General features: G+C 38.0%; 1 protein-coding gene across 2 annotated transcripts in view; it reads left to right on the forward strand.

The window, feature by feature from the left end:
* The window catches only part of TPD52 (tumor protein D52), a 132,461-nt gene that overhangs the window by 53,946 nt on the left and 58,241 nt on the right, over positions 1 to 20,274 (forward strand). For both annotated transcript variants that reach the window (XM_072852301.1, XM_072852298.1), the window contains one exon: positions 9,478 to 9,659. In XM_072852301.1, coding sequence (XP_072708402.1) covers positions 9,478 to 9,659 — 182 coding nt within the window. The remainder of the gene's footprint in view (positions 1 to 9,477; positions 9,660 to 20,274) is intronic.

A 20,274-nucleotide genomic window follows, 5' to 3' on the forward strand; every position in this document is an offset into this window, starting at 1 on the left:
ATTCTATGAAAAAAGTGTCAATTGCAATACATGCATGTAAGAAAGCAACATCAGAGTTTCTATTCCAGTATTACTTCTAGCGTTTTCTGCCTTATGAGGGCAGCTTGGATATCCACTTAATGTAACTAAATGGGATCTCCTAGAGGCTTTTTTTCAGTATTATTGTAGGTTACTTAGGACTAAATTGAAAAATAAAGAAAGATGTTCTTCATTTTCCAGGGCTTACAGCTCATCTTGTTTCAAATGGATTGGCAAGAGCAGCTTTAAGTTCTCTGGTTTACAACTAAGGTTTAAAATATTGTCAGATTGTTTTGTCCAAGCTGCAGAGAAGGCTTACGGAGTAGATCATGCTCTCGCAGATGTTCCACAGGGGAGAGGGTGCTCTTCTCCAGATAATTCAGTTCAGGTGTGCTCCCAAGTCGTGCTGGGACACTGAGACTTCTAGCACATTGTGTGCAGCAAAGTCACTGCCAGCTTTTACCTTCAAGTTAGCAGTGAGTATGGAGATACCTTAGCTTCTCTCCCTATGCTCCTTAAAGCCTAATCCTGCAGGTATCTAAAAAAATAAGGAGTCAGGGTTTTAATGAAGAGGTCTTTACAAAATGCTATTAGACTTGCACAGTAAATTGGTTGCCAAAAATCCTAATATCTACAGTGAAATTTAAATGACGCTTTGCCAAAACACTTAGTCACTGCTTCTCACGAAGGGATGCTAATTTCGGGATACCTAATTTCGGCTTTTTACTTCCAGCCTTTTTGGCTGAAGAGTTTTGTTTGTTTTGCTTTCTAAAATAAAACCACATTTCTTTACTGTGCTGAGGAGAATGTATAGATGTTCCTCTTTTGGTTGAAACAGCAGAAGTTTGGTTTGGTTTCTAGCAGTTTTGGGGTGCTTGTAGTTTTAAGGTTGTGGTGGGAAATAACTCTAGACAATTAAAACCCTAAGTATGCAAGGTTTTTGAAAGTTAATAAAAATTTAATAAAGGTAAGAATGAAAATATAGCAGTCAATTTCCCTTGTCCTCTTCTAAGCAAAAAGAGCTGTTTTCCTTTGCTTTTTTTTATCATAAAATCTGAGGTTTTTTCCCTCCAAATTTTAAAGTTTTGGAGGAAAAGCTTTCAGTGCTCACTGTGCTCTTCTTGAATACTGGTTTCGTAGTACCATATTGTATTAAAAAACGGATCTGTTTTCTTCTCCCTTTTCCTGCCTTCTTCAAAACTTACCTTTAAAAAGATGGGTACAGACACTATTTATGTTTATTCCAAAACTATATAATTTGGGGTTTGCTGCCATTGAAGGTGCAATTCAAATCATTACTCAGGTATGGGCAGAAATTAATGAATATGGTTTCTGATGGAATTTCTGGTTATACTGATATTTCTTCTACTGGACTGTAGATATTAAATAATTAATGTTAGAATATATTAGAATCCTTATAGCTAAAATAATTCCCTTAAAGAATTCATAGTGTAAGCTGGTGTGCAGGTGCTGTCTTTACAGAAATTGAGCCTTGTAACAATCTTCACATAGGAAGTGATTCATATGAAGCTTTTTATAAATATCTTCTTGCTTACTAGCATGGAAGCTTGCAGTTTTCTCCTCGACTGCTTTCAGAGCTCTCCTTTGTGACTTTGCAGTCATTAATCTTAGATTTTTCCCTAAATCACTGCTTTTACTTCTGCTTTGAATCATGGATCCTCCTTTACACTTTCTCTTTGGACTATTTTGCTTCATTAGTTTTTATTAAATAACACAAATCTTGCTTTTGTTTCAGCTTTATACAGTACTTAATCTTCGAAACCCTTTGTTAGCAAGAGGTTTATATTAGTTCTTCACTTTTATCTGTTTGTATGGAAGAAAATGGAAAAGTCTATTGTTTAAAGGAAACTGAAGAGATCTTCCTTGTCTTTGTGGTTGCCCAATTTGGGTTGTAAGCTGAATCTGTTGGGAAACAGTATGAACTTCAGTTGTTTGATTTTTTTTTTTTTTCTAGGACAAAACCTCAGGCCACTAGTCGGGGTGGAAAAAGAGCTATATCATGGTGGGGAAAAAATGCAAACCAGACAGTGGACTTGAAAAGAACAAACTCTTGAGTTCATGCTGTCTTTGATTATAACTGTGCTGTAAGTGGGATGATGATGTGCTGTTACTTATGAGCCTTGGTAGGTGAATTTTGTGGCAGTTGTATTTAATTACTTGTATACTAGCTAAAACTTGTGTCCTAGTTTGCATTATGCAGAGCTGTATAAGAATAATCTTCCTGTTTTCTACTATGTGCATAGTTTCACATGTCTGCTTTATCCATAAACATTTGGGTTTTTTTGATAACAACATTTTAATATTTGCCTTGGTACATATTGCAGAATTAAACATCAGGCTTCAAAAAAGGCTAAAATAGCCTTGTACATCTTTTAGTGACTGGGGCATCAAGCTGGTGTCTATGGTATGTATTCTCCATGTGTGAATAATGTATATTTGCTAGCAGTTTTCAAATTGTCCTCTTTAATACTGTTTGAGATTAATTCTGTTTGCAAATAAGAGGATAACAAGTCATTTGATATTTTTTGCAAATGTCTCTTTTTCAAATGGTAGAATGGGGATGGAGAAGAGAAGGTATCTGTCACACTGAAGATATGGTTCCTGTCTTTGCATTACTGTTCACATGAAGGTCCAAGTGATGCTCCAGAGTCATATTTCGTTTTGGACTTCTGATTTCTCCCAGTACTACAAAATATAAGCAAGTCATGTACTGTATATGACAAGTACAAGTATTTATCAGGTTTTGTTTCTATTTATTGTTTACATATCTATTGATAATAAACAAGTAGGTGAACCCCTGGCCTGCAGAGCTGTAGCCTGTGTTGTCTGAAAAAATAATGGTAGGCACAAGCCTTCCGCAAAGGAGTAGGATGCATAACGCTGTAGTTAGTGCTATATATTGAGGCAATTACTGATGGTGTTTTCTGCACCTCGGGATGTATGTGAACTGTGGGACAGTATTTAAAAAATTTGAAGGAAGAAAAAGAACAATTCTGTGTCAGCCTGTCCTTTGGGTAGAGATGCAAGTGGTAGAGACCTGAGGTGGGCAGCGTGGGGTGTTTTGCCCAGTGCAGAGCTACTTTAGAAGAGGAGACAAAAAGAGTGTGTCTGCAGGAGGTTTGGAGGGCTCTGCAGGTTTAGTGGGAATGCTGTCTTGGTAGACAATGGCTGTACGGTGGAATGAGCCTGGAGATGCAAGACTGTGTTGGTTTGTAATAAATCTAGATTAGGCACTTACTAGAGGTTGACAGTATTTTAGAGTAAATAAGTAATAAATGTTAGTGTCAGCTCTTAACTTCTAAAATACTTTTTTTCTAAACTTTTCTTTCCTACTGATAGAGGAAGCAGAGCTTTTGCTTTGAGAAAGCTCTAAAATCAGTGATTAGTGCTAGGCACGAAGTTGTGAACATGTTCAAATTTGGAGGTATAGAAGGTACATGAACTTATTTGGTTGAGTGGAGACTGACAGCTGTACATTTCTGTTTGAGATGAGTTAAAGGCATGAGGCCTAAAATATGAGTGATTACATTCTGGTCTCAGAATACAAATATATTGAAATTCTCAATAAAGAGTCATCAGCATTAGACCAAATAGTTTAATGTATAAAAAGGAGGAGGCACCCAGAGAAATTACTTTGAGCTGTAATTGCTTGTATGCTTGTATGTTAAAATTTCAGTCACTATAGTCATGTATCAGTCCTCTCAGTGCTCCTCCTGAATCTTCACCCTCGTTTCCTGGAAGAACTTCAGTGTGCAGGGAAACCGTGGTGGTGAAAACAAAGCTTGATGCTTGTTCTTTGGTAAATTTAAGAGAACTCTTGAGTTGGCAATGCTTGTTACACTGCTTCTGGATGGAAAGCCATTAACTGTTGGATGTCAGGTTTTGCGGTATTTTGTCTGAGTTGGTCCTGGTGCCTTTAAGGTGATATTCTTCTGCACAATGGAGTTTTGGCTTAAATAGAGCTTGTTGCATTCATTTGAGTAACAAACAGTAAAACTACACTAGAGAGGCATTTGGTAAATGAACTGCATGAATCACTATGACCTGTTACCGTAGTAATGCCTGCAACAACTTCTTTTTAAAAATTCCTGGGATTTAGGTTTATATCTAAGCACACTTTTAGTAGTTACAAGGTATGGAAAATCAAGGTCTGGTGGGCTAGTAGATAGCGAAATTTTTTTAGGTTTACGGTTGAAAGAAGTGCCTTATCAATATATACTTGGTCAGAGAGTAGCTTAATGTATTGGGCTTTGTTTTAATATTATTTATAGCAGGCTCCCAGTCTTCTCTCTTTCCTAAATACAATAATATGGGTTGAAAGTGATCTCAGGAGGTCATCTGTTCAGACCCCTTGCTCCAAGCAGGACAAACTTGGTTCAGGTTGCTCAGGGCCTTTTCCAGTCAAGTTTTGAGTATCTCCAAGCTGTTGAGCCTTTAGCTATTGTGGCATCGTGGGAACTTGTTATTGCAAATCAGTTTTCCCATTTTGTTGTTTTGTGTAACTAACTTTGGACAGAAAAATCTTTCTAGCTATGGATGACAGTGCTGAGGAAACCAAATTTGATAGTTACAGAGGGTTGCGTTCTTTGCATGTTGCTTGTTGTTAATATGTCATTCACCCCTTAATTGTAGCAGTCAGATTACCAGCCTCCCATCTCACTTCTCCATGTTTCATCCGTATCTCTCACATTCCAACACACATGCTACTTGCCTTTGCAAGCAAACATAAAACATGTAGCTAGGGTTTTAAAGACATATTGCTCAGTGGGTGGGATAGGACCACCCTGCTTGTATAGTCATAGGCTTTGCTCCAGAAATAGTATGTTACATTCCTCCATTGGAGTTATTTCTTTCATTTGGATCTTACTAGGGTTAAATCTATGACTTTTTCCACTCTCTGGTTAATATATATCATCTTGCAGAGTATTCTGTTATTGAAAGGGCTACTGTTTTTTATTGAACTAGGCACACCAAAAGTGAAAGGCATCCAAATATTTGTGAAAAACTTTAAAACCTAGAAATTAGAAGGAAAATCAAACAGGTTAGGCATTTAAGGAGCAGGAAGGAAAAAAGCCTTTATACTTCAGGTACTTGAAAAGAATGTGCCCTTTGTGCTTTTGAATTTTGTAATATTCTCTAATTTTTGCAACTTGATGTGTTATCAATGCATTATCTATCATAGCTGCATGGCCAACAGTCCTTGAGATCAGAAAAGTAGAGTGCTTAATAAAGTACGTTGCCCTGTTATCTTATTGTCTTATTGTTTTTCTGTAGTGCTACTGTGGGGAATCCAGTTAAGGAGATTTAGAAATCACGGCAGAAAGTACTCAATGTCATTAAATCTCTTTAAACACTTGAGATAGATTACTGTTTAATAACATCATATTTAGGTTATGCAGAAAACTGGAGAAAATACTGTATTTTAGCTCACTCTGTTTCTGGACTGTCCACAAAAGAATCCTTGATGGCAGTAACCAATGGAGTCTCTTGAGGATTCTCATATACATAAATTAGATATTTGTGCTCTTGAGAAGTTCCTCTCCAGGAAGCAGAATGGAGAATGCTGCAGACTTGTAGACCTGTGATAGAATTCAAACAGATTCCCAGTGGCTTCTTGAAAAATGGTCCACAATGAAGAATGGCCAAAGATTTATTTGTACATTAACATCTGTATCTTAGTGGGTTTAATCTCTGTTCTAGTAAGGAATGAGCACATCTGTCAGTGTGTAAAGATAGCACTTGTGTGTTGTGTACAGAGACTATTTCACAGGCAAGTTTGCACGTGGGAGGATTTTGTATCTGTATTTTTTCCTGCCAGGGAGATAAAGGAGAGGGATGTTATTAACTAGAATGGACCATTTTTAGGTGATAAGAACAGGAGATCCATAGGATGTTGGTGTACCCATCTTCATGATGTGGAGATAAAAATTTCACAAGCAACAAGTTTTTTTTATGGTGGAGAGTCTACTGTGTGTGCCATCGTATGAAGGCAACAAGAATGAGGTGAATGCCATTTAACAGGTGTAATTGCCAAGAGACGAAGGAATTTTTACAGTAAATTGTATTACTGCTTAAAAAAAGCTCAGTGTTGCTCTGTGTTCAATGGCCGTTACTAATGCCATCTTTCTAGGAAACTTAGGAAAATCTCTTTCAAACTGAACTCAGAAGTTCTCTTGATCCTCTCTACTAGCTCAGACTTTTTCAAGATGATGTATGTATAAGAAAAGGCAGTTCAGTTGTTGGAAATGGATCATCTAATGTAGTGTCTGATTCCACTATCATGCATTAAATTAATCCAAACCATAGCTGGACCTCCTCACATCCCGTTGAAGTATGAAAGCAAAGCTGCTCTTTACCTGAGACCTGAACTTAGCTGTGGGTTATATATGCATTAGCCTACAAATGATAACATCTGCCTTTCTCTGTGGTTTTGCCTTTTTTTTTTTTCCCCTAGACCAATTTTCATATTAGTTTGCCTTGCTATGAAGGATAACTGAAAATATTCTAGGATGAAATGATAGTAGTCCTTATCCTGAGTTTATCTGTTGCTGCCATGTTCTTATCTTTGCCCTTACCTGTGGGCACTCTCACACTCTCGTTTGTTCATCCTGATACTCACTTGGTCCTTTGATCTAGTTCGGAAACTAGACCAACAGAAAACTGTCCTTACAAGACAGTAAATAGCTTTTGTTTGTTACATTCCTGAAACAGGCTTACTCCAGGTTAGGACAAGTTTCAGTGGTGACATAAGGGGACAGGAGTTCTCTCTGGGAGGGAGTGGAGGGGGCAGGATGAGGCATGGCAGTGCCAGCTTGGTTAGTTTAAACACTTACAGACCTGTGTCCTAAATTAAGAAGACTTAACAGAATTTTTGGAGGACCCCAGCACGAACATCTGACAAAAATCCATCTCATAGATGGAGCAGGTAAAGTATTTAAAAGGATGATCTATTCCAAAACACCAGTTTCGGAAAAGCCAGCATCTCTGCTAGTTGATGATACTGTGCTTGTGTCTGTCTCTTCAGTATCATATATGCTGCCCTTCTGTATTTACATTATGTGTATTTCTTAAGTCCCTGCAGGCATTCCCCCTTGATAATGTTAACTCTTACATGGGAAAGTTGTTTTCGTATGTAGCACTCAGCTGCTGCATCTGAGAGACTGAATGTCCACTGGAAATCATCTGCTGTGAGTGTTCCTGCTATCACTCTCTGGGTGATTGTTTTCATTGGCATCACCTTCCTCAAACAAATTGAGTTAGGTCAGGAGTGAAGGATGGAGAAATGGATTAACGCTGGTTAGGGAAGTAGGGAATTGAAGGATCAACTCAATTGATAGAGTAGTTGACCGTGGCGTTTTCTTATATTTGACTGCTGTAACTTGGTGTTGAGTGACAAGGTATAACTAAGATGAGATGTATAATTTTTTAAAACAATGTTTATGAGCATACAGGATGATGGAAAAGTGTTTGTTACTTTACAGGGGCAAGCAGTTGAATTTCAAGGCAATCGGGTGATTCCGCAATCTCATAGACTTTCGCACCATGACTTTCTCATGGTGAGAAAGTCAGTGGAAGACCACTGAATTTTGCACTTTGTTGTACCTCAGTTTCCCTTAAAACAGGTTTTGGCATTTCAATATGAGGATTGATTTATAAGCTCCTGCTCAGATGGAGTAATTTTGAGGGGATGTTAATTTTGAAATGTTTACTTTTAGCTTATGGCTTATACATTGATTTAAAGTTGCATCTAGATTGCTGCTGCCCCCTCAATTCATATGATAAATCTCATTTAAATACTTCCTCTTATTGCTTCCACTATTATGCATTTATTCTTGGAGCACTTACAAATGCATCCTGTACAATTAATTTTCATGTATTTGAATTTAGACTACATTGTGAAATTCAAACAATCCTATGTTTGGAACCTTATTTGATATTAGCTTTCCTGTATAAAATCCTACTGCTGTGTTTGTGGTTTACTGTCACCAGGCGCTTTCTTTTTGTGGTGTGTGTGCATGCATGTGTGCACGTGTTGCACTTTGTTCAGCCCTTGTCCTTGGGATACTGCATTTAACAGTTCCTGTTTCTGAAGCAGCAAATTTACCAGGTGTCAGATCTCTAGCTTATAATTCCTGAGGCTGTGTCATGTCAGAACAACCCACGCTGTTTGTTCCTTTCAGCAGAGCTGGAATTCCAAACTGTCTTGTGTTTTGACTTCCCCAGAATAAAAGTTTCCAAATGTACAAGTGGAAAATGATGGCATTATTCTCTGTTGATACAAAATATAGATGGATTTTCAGCATCCACTTGAAGTAGTCAATGGGAAAGCGTGTCGTTGAAGCCAACAGATCTTTAAACCTTTAATTGCTTGATTATTTTGTTCTGTTTAGTTCTTCTGCTGGCTTGAAAATAGTCTGAAATCTTGCATGAAGTAATTATTATATCAGTTAATTACCCCTAAATGTGGGGGAAAATTAATAGGCTCTTTTTTTGTGAATCTGTTTATCCATCTATAAAATGATTTACTTAGATTCACTTTCAGATTTCAGGTACATATTGCTTCCAAAATTGCATTTCCCCTTTCATTCGTTACTGGCAAGAAGGCTTTTCTTACTAATTGTATTTCAAAAGCGATAACCTTTAAAAAGTGGTCAAATTTAGTATATCAGAGAAAGCGTATGTGAGAATGAGTTTCACTTTGATACAGCTGGGTATTTTCACCTAGCATATGATGGGAAGCCTGTGATAGTCAGCTTTCTCAGATCACAGCACAGAGATGTCTCCATGAAGAAGAGCAGGAGGATTTATGTTTTCCTATTTTCACAAAGCTCTATGAGAAGAAACTGGCATTTTGTTTATTTAGTTAATGAATTAAAATATTTACTTTGATATTTTAGAGTGAAAAATGAGATAAATGATGGTTCAAATTTTTTTAATGTGTTAGATCAGTCCTGTGCATGCTTTCTATTTTCACTGCTTTGGCAAAATGGTTTTGTTCTTTAAAATAAAGATTTAAGTATTATTCATTATTAAATAGTTGCATGAATAGCTGCAAGGTACTAATTCTGTTTTAGTTTTCACCGAGGAGATAGCAAAGAGATGAGAGGTGTTCTTTGCAGGAGTATGTCCTAATATTGGGAATGCATTTTTAAATCAACTTACCTAAGCAATAGTAGAACTGGCAGATGTTTTCAGGAGATGCAAAGTGTTATGTTTTTGTGTGATTAAATTAATGACAGCTTTATCTTTAATGTGCAAAATGTTTGGGGTTGGAGAAATGTACCAGATGCCTCCTTAGAAGTCTTACTAATGTGCCGGACACATGAAATCTTTACTTGTAATTCAGTGGATAAAGCCTTTTTGTATGCTACAAGTTTAATTTAATTCCTCCTTCAAATAGTATGTTTTGTGAAATTTTATTTTTTAATTTATCTGTAGGTTCCTTCAGAGAAATCGGAATCCTTTGCATCCATGTTGAGACGCTCTCCTTTAATTCAGATGGGACCTGCCAAAGATAAAATTGCCATTGGCCAAATATTCCATGTTGTAGAAGATGATCTTTATATAGATTTTGGTGGCAAGTTTCACTGTGTGTGCAAAAGACCAGAAGTAGATGGAAAGTAAGTAATAAACTTGCGGTGAGCGATTGACATATGTTAACAACATACTGAAATGCTTAGTTACGGGGACTTGACCATCTTCTGGACTGAGCTTGGGTAGTTCGTATGAATTTTGTGGTTTAAACTGTGGAAGTTACCATACTGTGCAGAATGCAAGTATGATCACAGAGACCTGCATAGCTCAGACATCACTGTCTTGAATGCAGATTCCTTTGTGAGTTTGCATTATTGCCATCTACATTATTCCAGCCTATGATGACCAAACGAAGTTACTGGGTGTTTTGTCACTGAGGAAAGGGGAAATCGTTATCATCCGTGTTGTTAAAACAAGTGCTATTTATGGAAATACTTGCGAGTTTTATGAATGTGGAACTTCAATTCCATGTAAATTGTAAGCCTCCTTAGGCAGGAACTATCTATGCCAAATATATATACATGAGGTGATGTACCGGGGAGTTTACACATTGTGATAATACAGTTCATAATAGATGATCAGTGCTAATGTGGTCGAATATTCCATATTGAAGAAGAATTTATACAGATTCTGGTGGCAAGTTTCACTGTGTGTCCTGAATTAGAACAACTGTGGTGGAACTAGAACAGTTGTGCTGGGGACTGCAGTAGTTCAAGAGCTAAAAGATAAGCAAGAAACAAATTCTAGTGGAAGTAGCATTTATAAGCTTTCTAAACTGTCTTTAGCACCTTATGATTATGTATTATTAAAAAATATCTTGTCTATTTAATTTGTCTCCAGGTTGCTTTAACACTTAATATGTAGGCAAAATACTATGTTTTTGAATTCATAACATCAGAATATTTTAGGCCATCTCTTTTTTTCCTCTTTTTTCCTTGAGAGAGGAGAAGCATCTTTGTTAATCTGGAAGATCACTGTGTCTAAACCATTAAATATGATTCCTGTGATAAACAGTTCTGAAATAGTTGATTTTTTTTTAAAGATTTAACAGAAATAATCACACGTTTGTGTGCCGGTTTGTGATAGTATTTTATCAGAGCATTTGTATACTAAACTTCTGGTTTTTGACAGGTCTATGACTTTCAAAGCGAATGTGCTTGATGGCCCAGGATAAACTGAGTCCTTTGTGCCCGTCACATTTGGCAGCAGGCGAAGATTTTCTTAGTCTTTTTGCTACTGCTGCAGCGGTAAAGCCCTTGTTGCTCTTTGTGTCTCCTGCTAATTCTAAATTGAGATGAGCTTTGCCTTTCCCAGTCCCATTCTTGCATGCCTGAGGAACATTTCTATATTCCTCTGAATCTATGACCATTCATTTTGTTTTTGTGGTAGAGTTCAGACCAAAGCTCCCTGTTCAGCTGAACTAGTGTTCTGCCAGGCCTGCTTGACTTTTGCACATTGGAGGAGGCTCTTCTAGAGCATTGAGGAGTTTGTCCTTATAGATCAATGGCCTCTTCCAGGCACCTTTTCACGTCAGGGCAGCTTCTTGTCTACCCTGAATAAACCAAAGTCTACTGTCCTGAAGCCCAGATCTCTCTTCTGCTGCTTGCCTTTCTCACTTTCCTTCAGGGTTTAAGCTCTGTCATTGGTGGTCACTGCAGCTGAGGCTGCCATCAGCTACCATGTTCCCAAACAGTTCTTTCCTGCCCATGAGTAACGTGTCCAGCAGAAGACCTGCCCTAGTTGGGCTGTCTGGCACTGGCAAAAAAATGTCACCAGGGCACTCACTCTGGACTGATTGCTCCCCTCCATGTTTGTTTCTGCTTGAGCAGACATCAGGACATTTGAAGTCCCCTGTCAAGGTCTGCACTCATGAGGTGGCTCTGGTTGGTTGAATGAGGCTTCATCCAACTCCCTTTTCCTGATCAGACAGCCCATAGCAGACATCCACTGTGACACTGTCTTTGTTGATCTCCTCTCTTGATTCTGACCCCTAGCTCTCCACTGTCTCCTTGCATGGTTCATAGCAAGGCTCCATGCATTCATGCCCCTTTCTTGCTTGCAGTGCAGCCCCCTTTACCTTGTACCATGTTTGCTTGCGTGCTTCCTGCCAGTTTGGGGAGTGGGCAACTTCGTGCGTTGTCTTCAAATCCCTAACTACAATTCATTCACCTTGTGAATGCTGAGCCCACCACTTGCCGTTTCCTTTTGTGGTGTTAATATCTCATTTTGTCATGGTGCTTTGCAATACTTGAGCAGCAAGACGAATTGGGGGAAAGTAATGAAATACATCTTCCTAAAAAACCTCAGAGGCCCACAAGTGTCTGTCCACTCCTTCCCTGCTCTCATCTTTTTCTTAATGCTCTATGTCTTTTCTTCTGGTGCACGTTGTGGTGGTACAGTGGGAAATGAGGCCCAAGGAAACTATTGTTGGAGCAGATGCTTCAGAGTGAGTCAGTTGTCCACTGAATGCTGGGAGCGTAAGCCTGGGGCTGAGAGGATCTAGACCAGTTATATATTTGGCTGCCTGTTATGATGATAAAAACAAGCAGATCCACATAAGGCTTGTTTATACTTCCCTCTCACTGCTTTTGAGTGGGAGTGGAGAGAGGGAAATTAACAGCCTGGGCATTTTTAATGAAATAAAATTTGCAACTAAAGGCGGTAGTTCACAAAATGATACGGACAGCATTTACAACATTGAGGATGTAGTGGCAGTGGAAGTAGTAGTGTTGATGATCTATATCTAATGGACTTAGAGCATTCGTTTGAGATGTAGGTGATTGATTCAAATCCCCTTTCTCCTCAGTTCAGCCCAGGAGCCTGAATTTGTCTCTGACTTCTTAAGTGTTTAAATGCTATATGGACCTAATACTCTAAAGAAAAATATTTGTATAAGAAAAGAAATAATTTAAATAAATCTTGCCACCTTTTCCAGTTTATTGTGTTTCTGGAATTGAGATTTCTAAAATTTACCTGGATTTACAAAAAATTGCAGTCACAGGCAATCCTTTGTTCTGTTGTTTAGCTTGTAGCTTGTCATAAGGTGCTGTGTCATATAACATAGTTGTACCAGCTCATTTTTAACTGGGATTTGTAACACAAAATTTGCAAAGTACTGGTGGAATCAAAAATAAACATGGAAAACTGCTATCTTAGCTAGCTGTGTATGTCATCAATAGCATTCAGGTGCTGCTGAGTTTGGATCTCCCTGCTTATTAAAAAGTAGTGGGAAGACTTATGCCTTTGCTTGTACAATTGCTTTGATCTGCTTACATGGTAAAGACAGCAGCTCATTGATTTACAGAGTAAAGTTTGCCTTATCAAAACAAATATTATCTTTTCATACGCTGGCCTCTTAGTAAGTGTGAAGGCTTAGAGTCTTTCGATGGACGCTGACTTCTCTTTGGAAGGCAATAACTGCTTTTGATCACTAGAATAAAGGTCAAACTAGTGCTAGAGTATCTTCTACCAAAGCTTGAAAGTAACTGGGTAGAATTTGCAACGTGTATTTCGATCTGTACCAGCTTACACTGGTGCCTGCAGTAAGACTTTGTTACTGTTATTTCTGTTAATTCACTTGCTGACAAAAGTGACTTTATCACCATATTGTATGTGCATGTAATCACTAGAACTGTTTACTGTTTTGTTTGCAAAATTTTTATTGTTTGTGCCAAGGAGAAGAATGGGCACTTTAATTTACAGATAACAGATTGTTTCTTGAAGGCCATCAGTTCAGGACAGAAGAATCTGATTTAATCTTCAGACATGGAAATTCATGATATTATTTTTATGAAGTCAATCTTGAGAGCATGACTCTTCGAGTACCTGTATTCTGATGCTGATCTTTGTTTTTACTGTGTTGTCTTTTCAGGTATTTGGCAACTCCTCCAAAATACTAGTTTAGCATCTTTGAAGGAAAAAAACGTCTCTCTTGCCACTTATGTGGGGAGGTGTCTTCATGAGGACATGTGCTTTTGATATTTCCTTGGTCATTTGGCTTTTTTCTCACCAGAACTCAACTGTTTTCATGATACTATAATACAATTTTCTTTTTCTTATATAATGTCCTTTGCTCTTTGAAAGTGCTAGAAGTTACTTGAAAAGAAACAAAAGTCTTACAAGAGGTTCTTGTCTGTAAAGCTTGTTTTCTTAAACTGCTCAGTCCTGATCCTAACAGTTGTGATTTCTTGGGATGTCCAAGTGAAAGACCCTGTAGTGCTACCACCATGTGGCCATAAGAAAGGATTCTGCCCTCAAGACTGTCTTGGGTAAAAGAGCAACTACAAAAAAAGGTGTCCCTCACTTGGAAAACTTGAAGTAGCTACGTAAACACATTTTTTCCATCAGTTCTTCTAAAGTAAACTTCAACCTTTAAAAAAATAAAACCCCAAAACAACAACAAAAAAACCCCAAAACCCAAACCCAAACAAAACAGAACACCACAAACTACTAAGTAAAAGAAACCTTAGAACAGTAATGATACAAAATTTAAATTGAATAAACATTTGAAGAACCTGCTGGCTATTTTCTTTCGGGTTTTGCTGATTGTTTTCCTTCCTCCTATCCTCTTTGGGAAAGCTGTTTCATAGGATTGCAAAAAATATATTTCATTATTTAGCACTGATGGTATTGAGAGTGGAAGCATGCATCAACTTAGTTAGAGACCAAAGATATTCTTGGTAAAATCTCACTGGGATCAGGCAAGGATGTATTTGGTTATAAATATCAACAGCATTTTGTTATTTGGGATTTATTCAATGTGATAGGAGTATTTATTACCCTTATGATTTCAAGGTCTTATTTAATGTGTGCTGTACTTATTTAATATGTAGTGTAATTAGTAAAAACATGTTTCTTGATACGCTTTGACTTAAATGCTATATTAAATTTGTGTTTTATGCCAACAACATAGAACAATTCTGTAAAGCATCCAGAGTTTATACCAATGAGAGAGGGTCTGTAGGAAAGTGAGGGTAAAGTAACTTTTCAGCTATAGGAAGAAAGTAGTGTGTTGTTTTTTTTTTTTTCTTTCCCTTAACATGCAGAGGAAATGAAGTCCTAAAGAGGAAAGTGTCTGTCTTAGATCTCCAAATGAGCAACAACTTAATCCATGGCAAAAAGGTGCTGTTACAACCTGCTTCTGCCATTATCAGATAGAATTCCTAAGAACCAGAAAATGTGGGAAGGGGTTGTGCTGACACTGCCTCTCTCATGGTCTGCACCTGTACTGTTAATGACCACTTCCCATCAAAAGCACAATGGCTTTCAGCAATTTTCTAAAATGCAGGATTGCGGGACCAGCTTCCAAAGAGGATTAAACTGCACCTCTCCATGCCAGTGTAATGAAGCTTTATTTTCAAAGACTGCTGTAACCCTCCAGCAACTCCAGTATTATCAGGTTGTAGGATCAGAAAGGCACTTCCTTTATATTTGAGTATGCAGCTGGTGCAGGGATTTCCAGTATATCCTGTGGCAATTTTACTTGACACCTTTTATACAGTGCATATTTGCCAAACTTAAATAGTGGAGAAGGGAAGAAATCATTTGATGATGGTTGTGATTTAGAACATGACAGCTTAATGAGCATCATAAAACATTACCTAATGCTGTTTCTGTAAATTGTATCAAAATATTTATGCTGTTTGAATGGTTGCCAGGGTGGATTTTATTCGGGAAACATTTTAAATTCTTCTCTTTTTGTTCTATTTTTAAAATATTTTATAGATAAGGGCAGAATGGAATCCAATTAAAAATAATGTATCTTTTTAGACTAGGTAATGTGAATAAGGCTAGCTGTTTTCTAGTACATCCATTTTATTAACATGATCTTAAATTTAAATTAATACTGATAGGTGAAACTATTTAAAAGATCTTGTAAGTTTAAGTTTAAAAAAATAAATTTCTGGGAAAAAAAAAAAAGAGGTGCATGGAGAGAGATGCTCTGCAGGGGGGAGGATTTCTGTAAGACACTATTTGGTTTAGTTCCAGTTTGTGTATTAAACAAAGTCACTGCATGTTATGCTGGAGGGTGAGTTTGGAGTTAACTACTCCATTTTGATGCCATGTGAATATGTTTCTTGAACAATTAGTGTGTCTTTCAACCAGAACGAGCTACCTCAAACAAAGCACTGAGTAAGCTACCTCCGTCTCAGTGTGCGGCAAAGGTACTTGCACAAGGGAAGATGTCAGTGTGTGGTAAATTCACCCTTTGCTTGCTGAACCCTAGTTTCCCCAACTGTTGGGTATGTAGTGGTGCAAGATTACTATGGAAAGGTTTAGAAAGACAATGTTAAAGACATAACCTTTCTAACTCTTTCCTTTAAAATTAAATAAAGACCAGACAACTGGCAGGAGGCTGGCCCGATAGAGAGACCCAGCACCCTACTCCCTTCCCCGGGGCCTTCGCTCTTGCATTGCCAGAGGAATCACAAGCATCAAATTCACACTTAGCCTGGTGTCTGTGACTTAACTGGGAGCAAAGTCTTTGAGTAGCAGTATGGGCCACCAGTAGGATACAGATCTGGTGGCAGTGGAGAGACTTAATGACGTTTTCCTTAGAGTATGTATTTCTTCCCTGTCCTGCACTGCTGCTGACTGGAGTGGTGCTGTTCTGGCAGCCCAGCACATCCTACAGCTTTCATGTCAAACTTTGAATGGTGATGGAACTATTACTGCTAAAAAAAAAAGGTAATTAATGTGATATGTAAAGGAAACATTTCTTGCTGCAGGAATGCTGATTTTAGTTTTATGTGTTTGTCTTTACAGTGTTCTACTTCCTTTTTACTATTTGTTGTCAGCAAAATAGCATCTATCTGTAATGTGTAATTCTCGAGGGGAAAGAAGGAAATTGCTAACCAGCAGTACAAGTGATACAATAAATCATGCTTTTGCAAGTACAATTTTCAAACTCATGCAGATGAAGAAAAAACAGGTAATATGAAAGAGACTGAAAACCTACAGAAACTTAGTAATTTTTTTTAATTATTAATGCACATTGAAGGTACTGATAAAATGCACACCATGCTGGGTTGGTGTGCAAAATGGCTTTTGATTCCCATGGTGTAGTCTTGCTTAGAAAAGGCTCAAGGTCTGCTGAGGAAAATTTTTTTAACTTCTGCCTTTGGTAAGTGAGGAGAATGAACACAGTAACTATACTAGCAGCATTTTCTCATTCTATTTATGTGTTCAAACTGTTGCTCTTAGCTCATCGGCATTATATCGGTGGTTTCCTCCTTTGCTGCTTACCTTCTTCTGTTGTAGTTTTCATTCCCAACAGGTCAGTCTTTTTCTCACAAGCCTTTCTAGTAGTAACCACACTGTAGAAAAACTTACAAGAAGATGGAGAAAATGTGTAACCAGTCTCTTACAGGGAATACATTGTCCTTCTTCCATCATCTTTTGCTGCCATAGCCTCGTTCATGTGCTCTGTTGTTAACTATTTGTACCCCTTCCAGGCTTTTTCTCTGTATTCTTTTTTCCAATATTGATTGCTAATATATATTTCAAATTTAAGTACAATGTAGTTACATTTATAATTAATTATATATTATTATATCTATTCAGTATTATATACGCTGGTAAGCCTTTTTAGCTTACGTATTATTGCTCACCTTTTTACCAAGGTTTTCCCACTGAACCGTCAGAATTTGAGGTTTTGTTGTGTGTTTTTAAGCAGTCACTCTGTTTTAGAGGTGGCTGTATTGCAGCAGTATATGATATGTTCCTTCTAATAATGCTTTTGGAAAGTTTTATGAATAATTTTTGCTCAGTTATACGTAATTAAAGCAGAAATTATGTAACTTACTAAAAAACCTATTAACATAATCTTATTTAGTCAACATGAGCATTTACCTGGCCTGTCGCATAACATATGCTCTATTCTTTCATAATCAGCTCTGATTTTTTTTGTTTGTTTGTTTTGTTTGGAATGTATTTCTTGCCTATCAAAAAAAAAAAAGTAGTGGCATAAGTAAGAAACCTGGGGGATTTGGTAGGTTTATATGACAATGATTTCCTTTGCGCCTATAATTTCAAATGGTTTACGTCCATCAGTGCCATGTTGCTGACTGATACGTTTGTAATACTGAATAGCTATCTGAAATCAAGGCAACCTTCGTACTTCCCTGCTCCTTCCTCACCCTCCTTAGCTTCCAAGTTGTCCTACCTATCAGGTAAGCACCTATCAGGTATCGGAGGGCAAAATTCCTCTGCATTTTGAAAGATGAACTTAGACCATATTATTTTTGAATTGTTGAATAATTACGGCCTGGTCAGATTTGCTGAAGTATAAAACGAAGTGTGCGTGCACACACTTTTACTGAATCTCTTCCAGTTTGTATCTTTTATGGAAAACATAACCAGACAGCCGGTCTCCACACTGTGAAAACCAGTCTCTTTCTGTGATTAAAATTACCAGAATGTCATGTTGAAATTCTCTGAGGACCAAGGTGGTTTGCACTAGTCATCAGCAAACTTGGGTTTTGGCACGCTGGTCAGCCTTTGGTCTCAAACTTTGCCCAAATTCCAGGGAGAAATGGTAAGCCTGGCTGATCTTGTTGTCCTGTTCCCACATACCAACACTGCAACTTAAAAAGGAAGCCTTATTGTTTATATTGAAGAGGGCTAAATTCAAGGAGGTGGCATGAACTCCCTTTTCTACAAAGCTTCCATATAGCGCAATTCGCCATTGCTCCGAGCCCAAACAATGCATGCGGTGCCACTCTGTCTGCTGTCGAACAATTTCAGCACTCTTTTTTTAAAACAGACATGCAGAATAGCTGTGTGATTGCAAACTTAATCTGTGTACTTCAGCAAATAACCTCTAACTTATTTATAGCAGCGTGCATTTTGGAAATTATAGCATTTTTATCCCCTATGGACATAGCTTATTATTTGCTTGGTTACTTTACAATTGTGACTGTTTTTGCCACCCACTGTATATCGTTCTTCAGTGGTTATTTTCAACCACAAATGGAGGTGTTGGCTTTGTGTGGTTCTGTAATACACAAGACTGTGCTTCCAGAGTTCCTGGAGCCCAAAGTCTGTAAACATTTTTTTGGACTATACTGTAAATTTTTCATCACAGATAGATACTTTAGAGTTTAGTGAATGTAATAATAGCATGGGACAGGTGTTGGTTATTAAAAGTACAATTAATCTATATTAATGAGGTACCCTACACAGCATTCGGTATGGAGTATACAGCAGAGACCTAGGATTATGGCCACAGCAGTGCATGCGAGCCTGCAAGTCACTTTTTCATCTTTGTTTTCACATCTGTCATTACTTTAAGGCAGCAGAGAGTTATGAAATTTGATGGCCTTTGGAGGAGAAAAACCCCACAAAACTACTGGTGAAAATAAACTACTGGCATTTACTGGTGAAAATGTAGTGCCAGGTCTGTCTTCCCAGGGTATCATGATAAATGGGAGATGGAATATGCTGTATAAAACATCTTGGGAGAACAAAGCAGTCCATAGGTGGCCTGGAGCTTTTTTGGCAGTGTCAAAGTCTGTAAATACTCGTTAACCCACACTTTTCTCATATGTGGACGTGCACACATACACGATAGAAAAAAAGGCTGGGGAAACTTATTACTGCATTGGAAGGCTTGAGTGTTGTCTGTAGAAGATGAGGTAGGTTAACTCTTTTCCCCTAATTCAGGTATTGGCTGTCAAGAACTGTAGAAACTAAAATTATAAACTCATGACTTGGCAGAAGAATTAAAATTGTTTCTGGTATTTTATTTTGAAATTGATGAGAAAAAATGACTTGGATCTCTGTATGCAGCATATTTGGAAATTCTCTCCCCCCCCCCCCCCCCCCCCCCCCCCATGCTTTGGAGAAAACCTTGTGGTTTGCATGCAGGGAGGAGCGCTCTCACTTAAATATTTCTAGTAAAGTATAATTAATTACCTCAATAGCTAGAAAAGGCTCTAGGAATCTCAGCCATTCCAAATGCAGATTATGATTTTTAGTAAAAACCCTAATGCTCCCCAGCATGTTTCACTGACTCCGGCTGACAGCAGATGAGATAGGGGCATGGCAGTTATATAGGCATCTGGTACTTTTCAGGGATACAGGGAACTGCACTTTACTAAACCACACAGCAGAGCAAGGTGTAGATGTTTCTGGCTTAAAGTCTGGTCAGTTTGCCCTGTTCCTGTAACAGAGGTAAGGGCTAGCTGAAAAAAACAGTCCAGGTTACCGAAGCAGTATAACTGCTTTATTAGGTTGGGTGTAACTGTGCGCTAAACCCTCTTCTTAGTGTAATGAGTTGAGCTGCAGTGCTGCACTGACGTGGCCTTTGATTTCAGTTTGGGAGCCAGCTTTAGACAAACTAGCTCATGGGCTCCGCGTGGCAATCCGCTGAGAGGTGTAGACTTGCCCAAAGACAGAAGCTATTTAGTTTCTAGGTTGAGAAACTGAATTAATGGTGGTTTGGACCAAATGTGAATTATAAGTCTTCATATAACGTAGATCTTACTCGGGAAAATTAATGCTATCATATAACCATGGAGTGGTAATTATTCTTCCCTCTGGAATAGCTTCAGTAAGCGAGTCTGAGAAGGGAATTAACACAGCTAGGGAAACACTGCAGGTAATATATCAACCTCAAGCTCTTCAGAAAGCATGAGTCAAGCCTCCCACAAATCATGATATTAAAGTTGTTTTTATTTTTTTGTTTTATTTATTTCTGGG

Source organism: Ciconia boyciana, chromosome 2 (assembly GCF_034638445.1).
Source record: "Ciconia boyciana chromosome 2, ASM3463844v1, whole genome shotgun sequence".
In the NCBI taxonomy this organism is placed as follows: Eukaryota; Metazoa; Chordata; class Aves; order Ciconiiformes; family Ciconiidae; genus Ciconia; species Ciconia boyciana.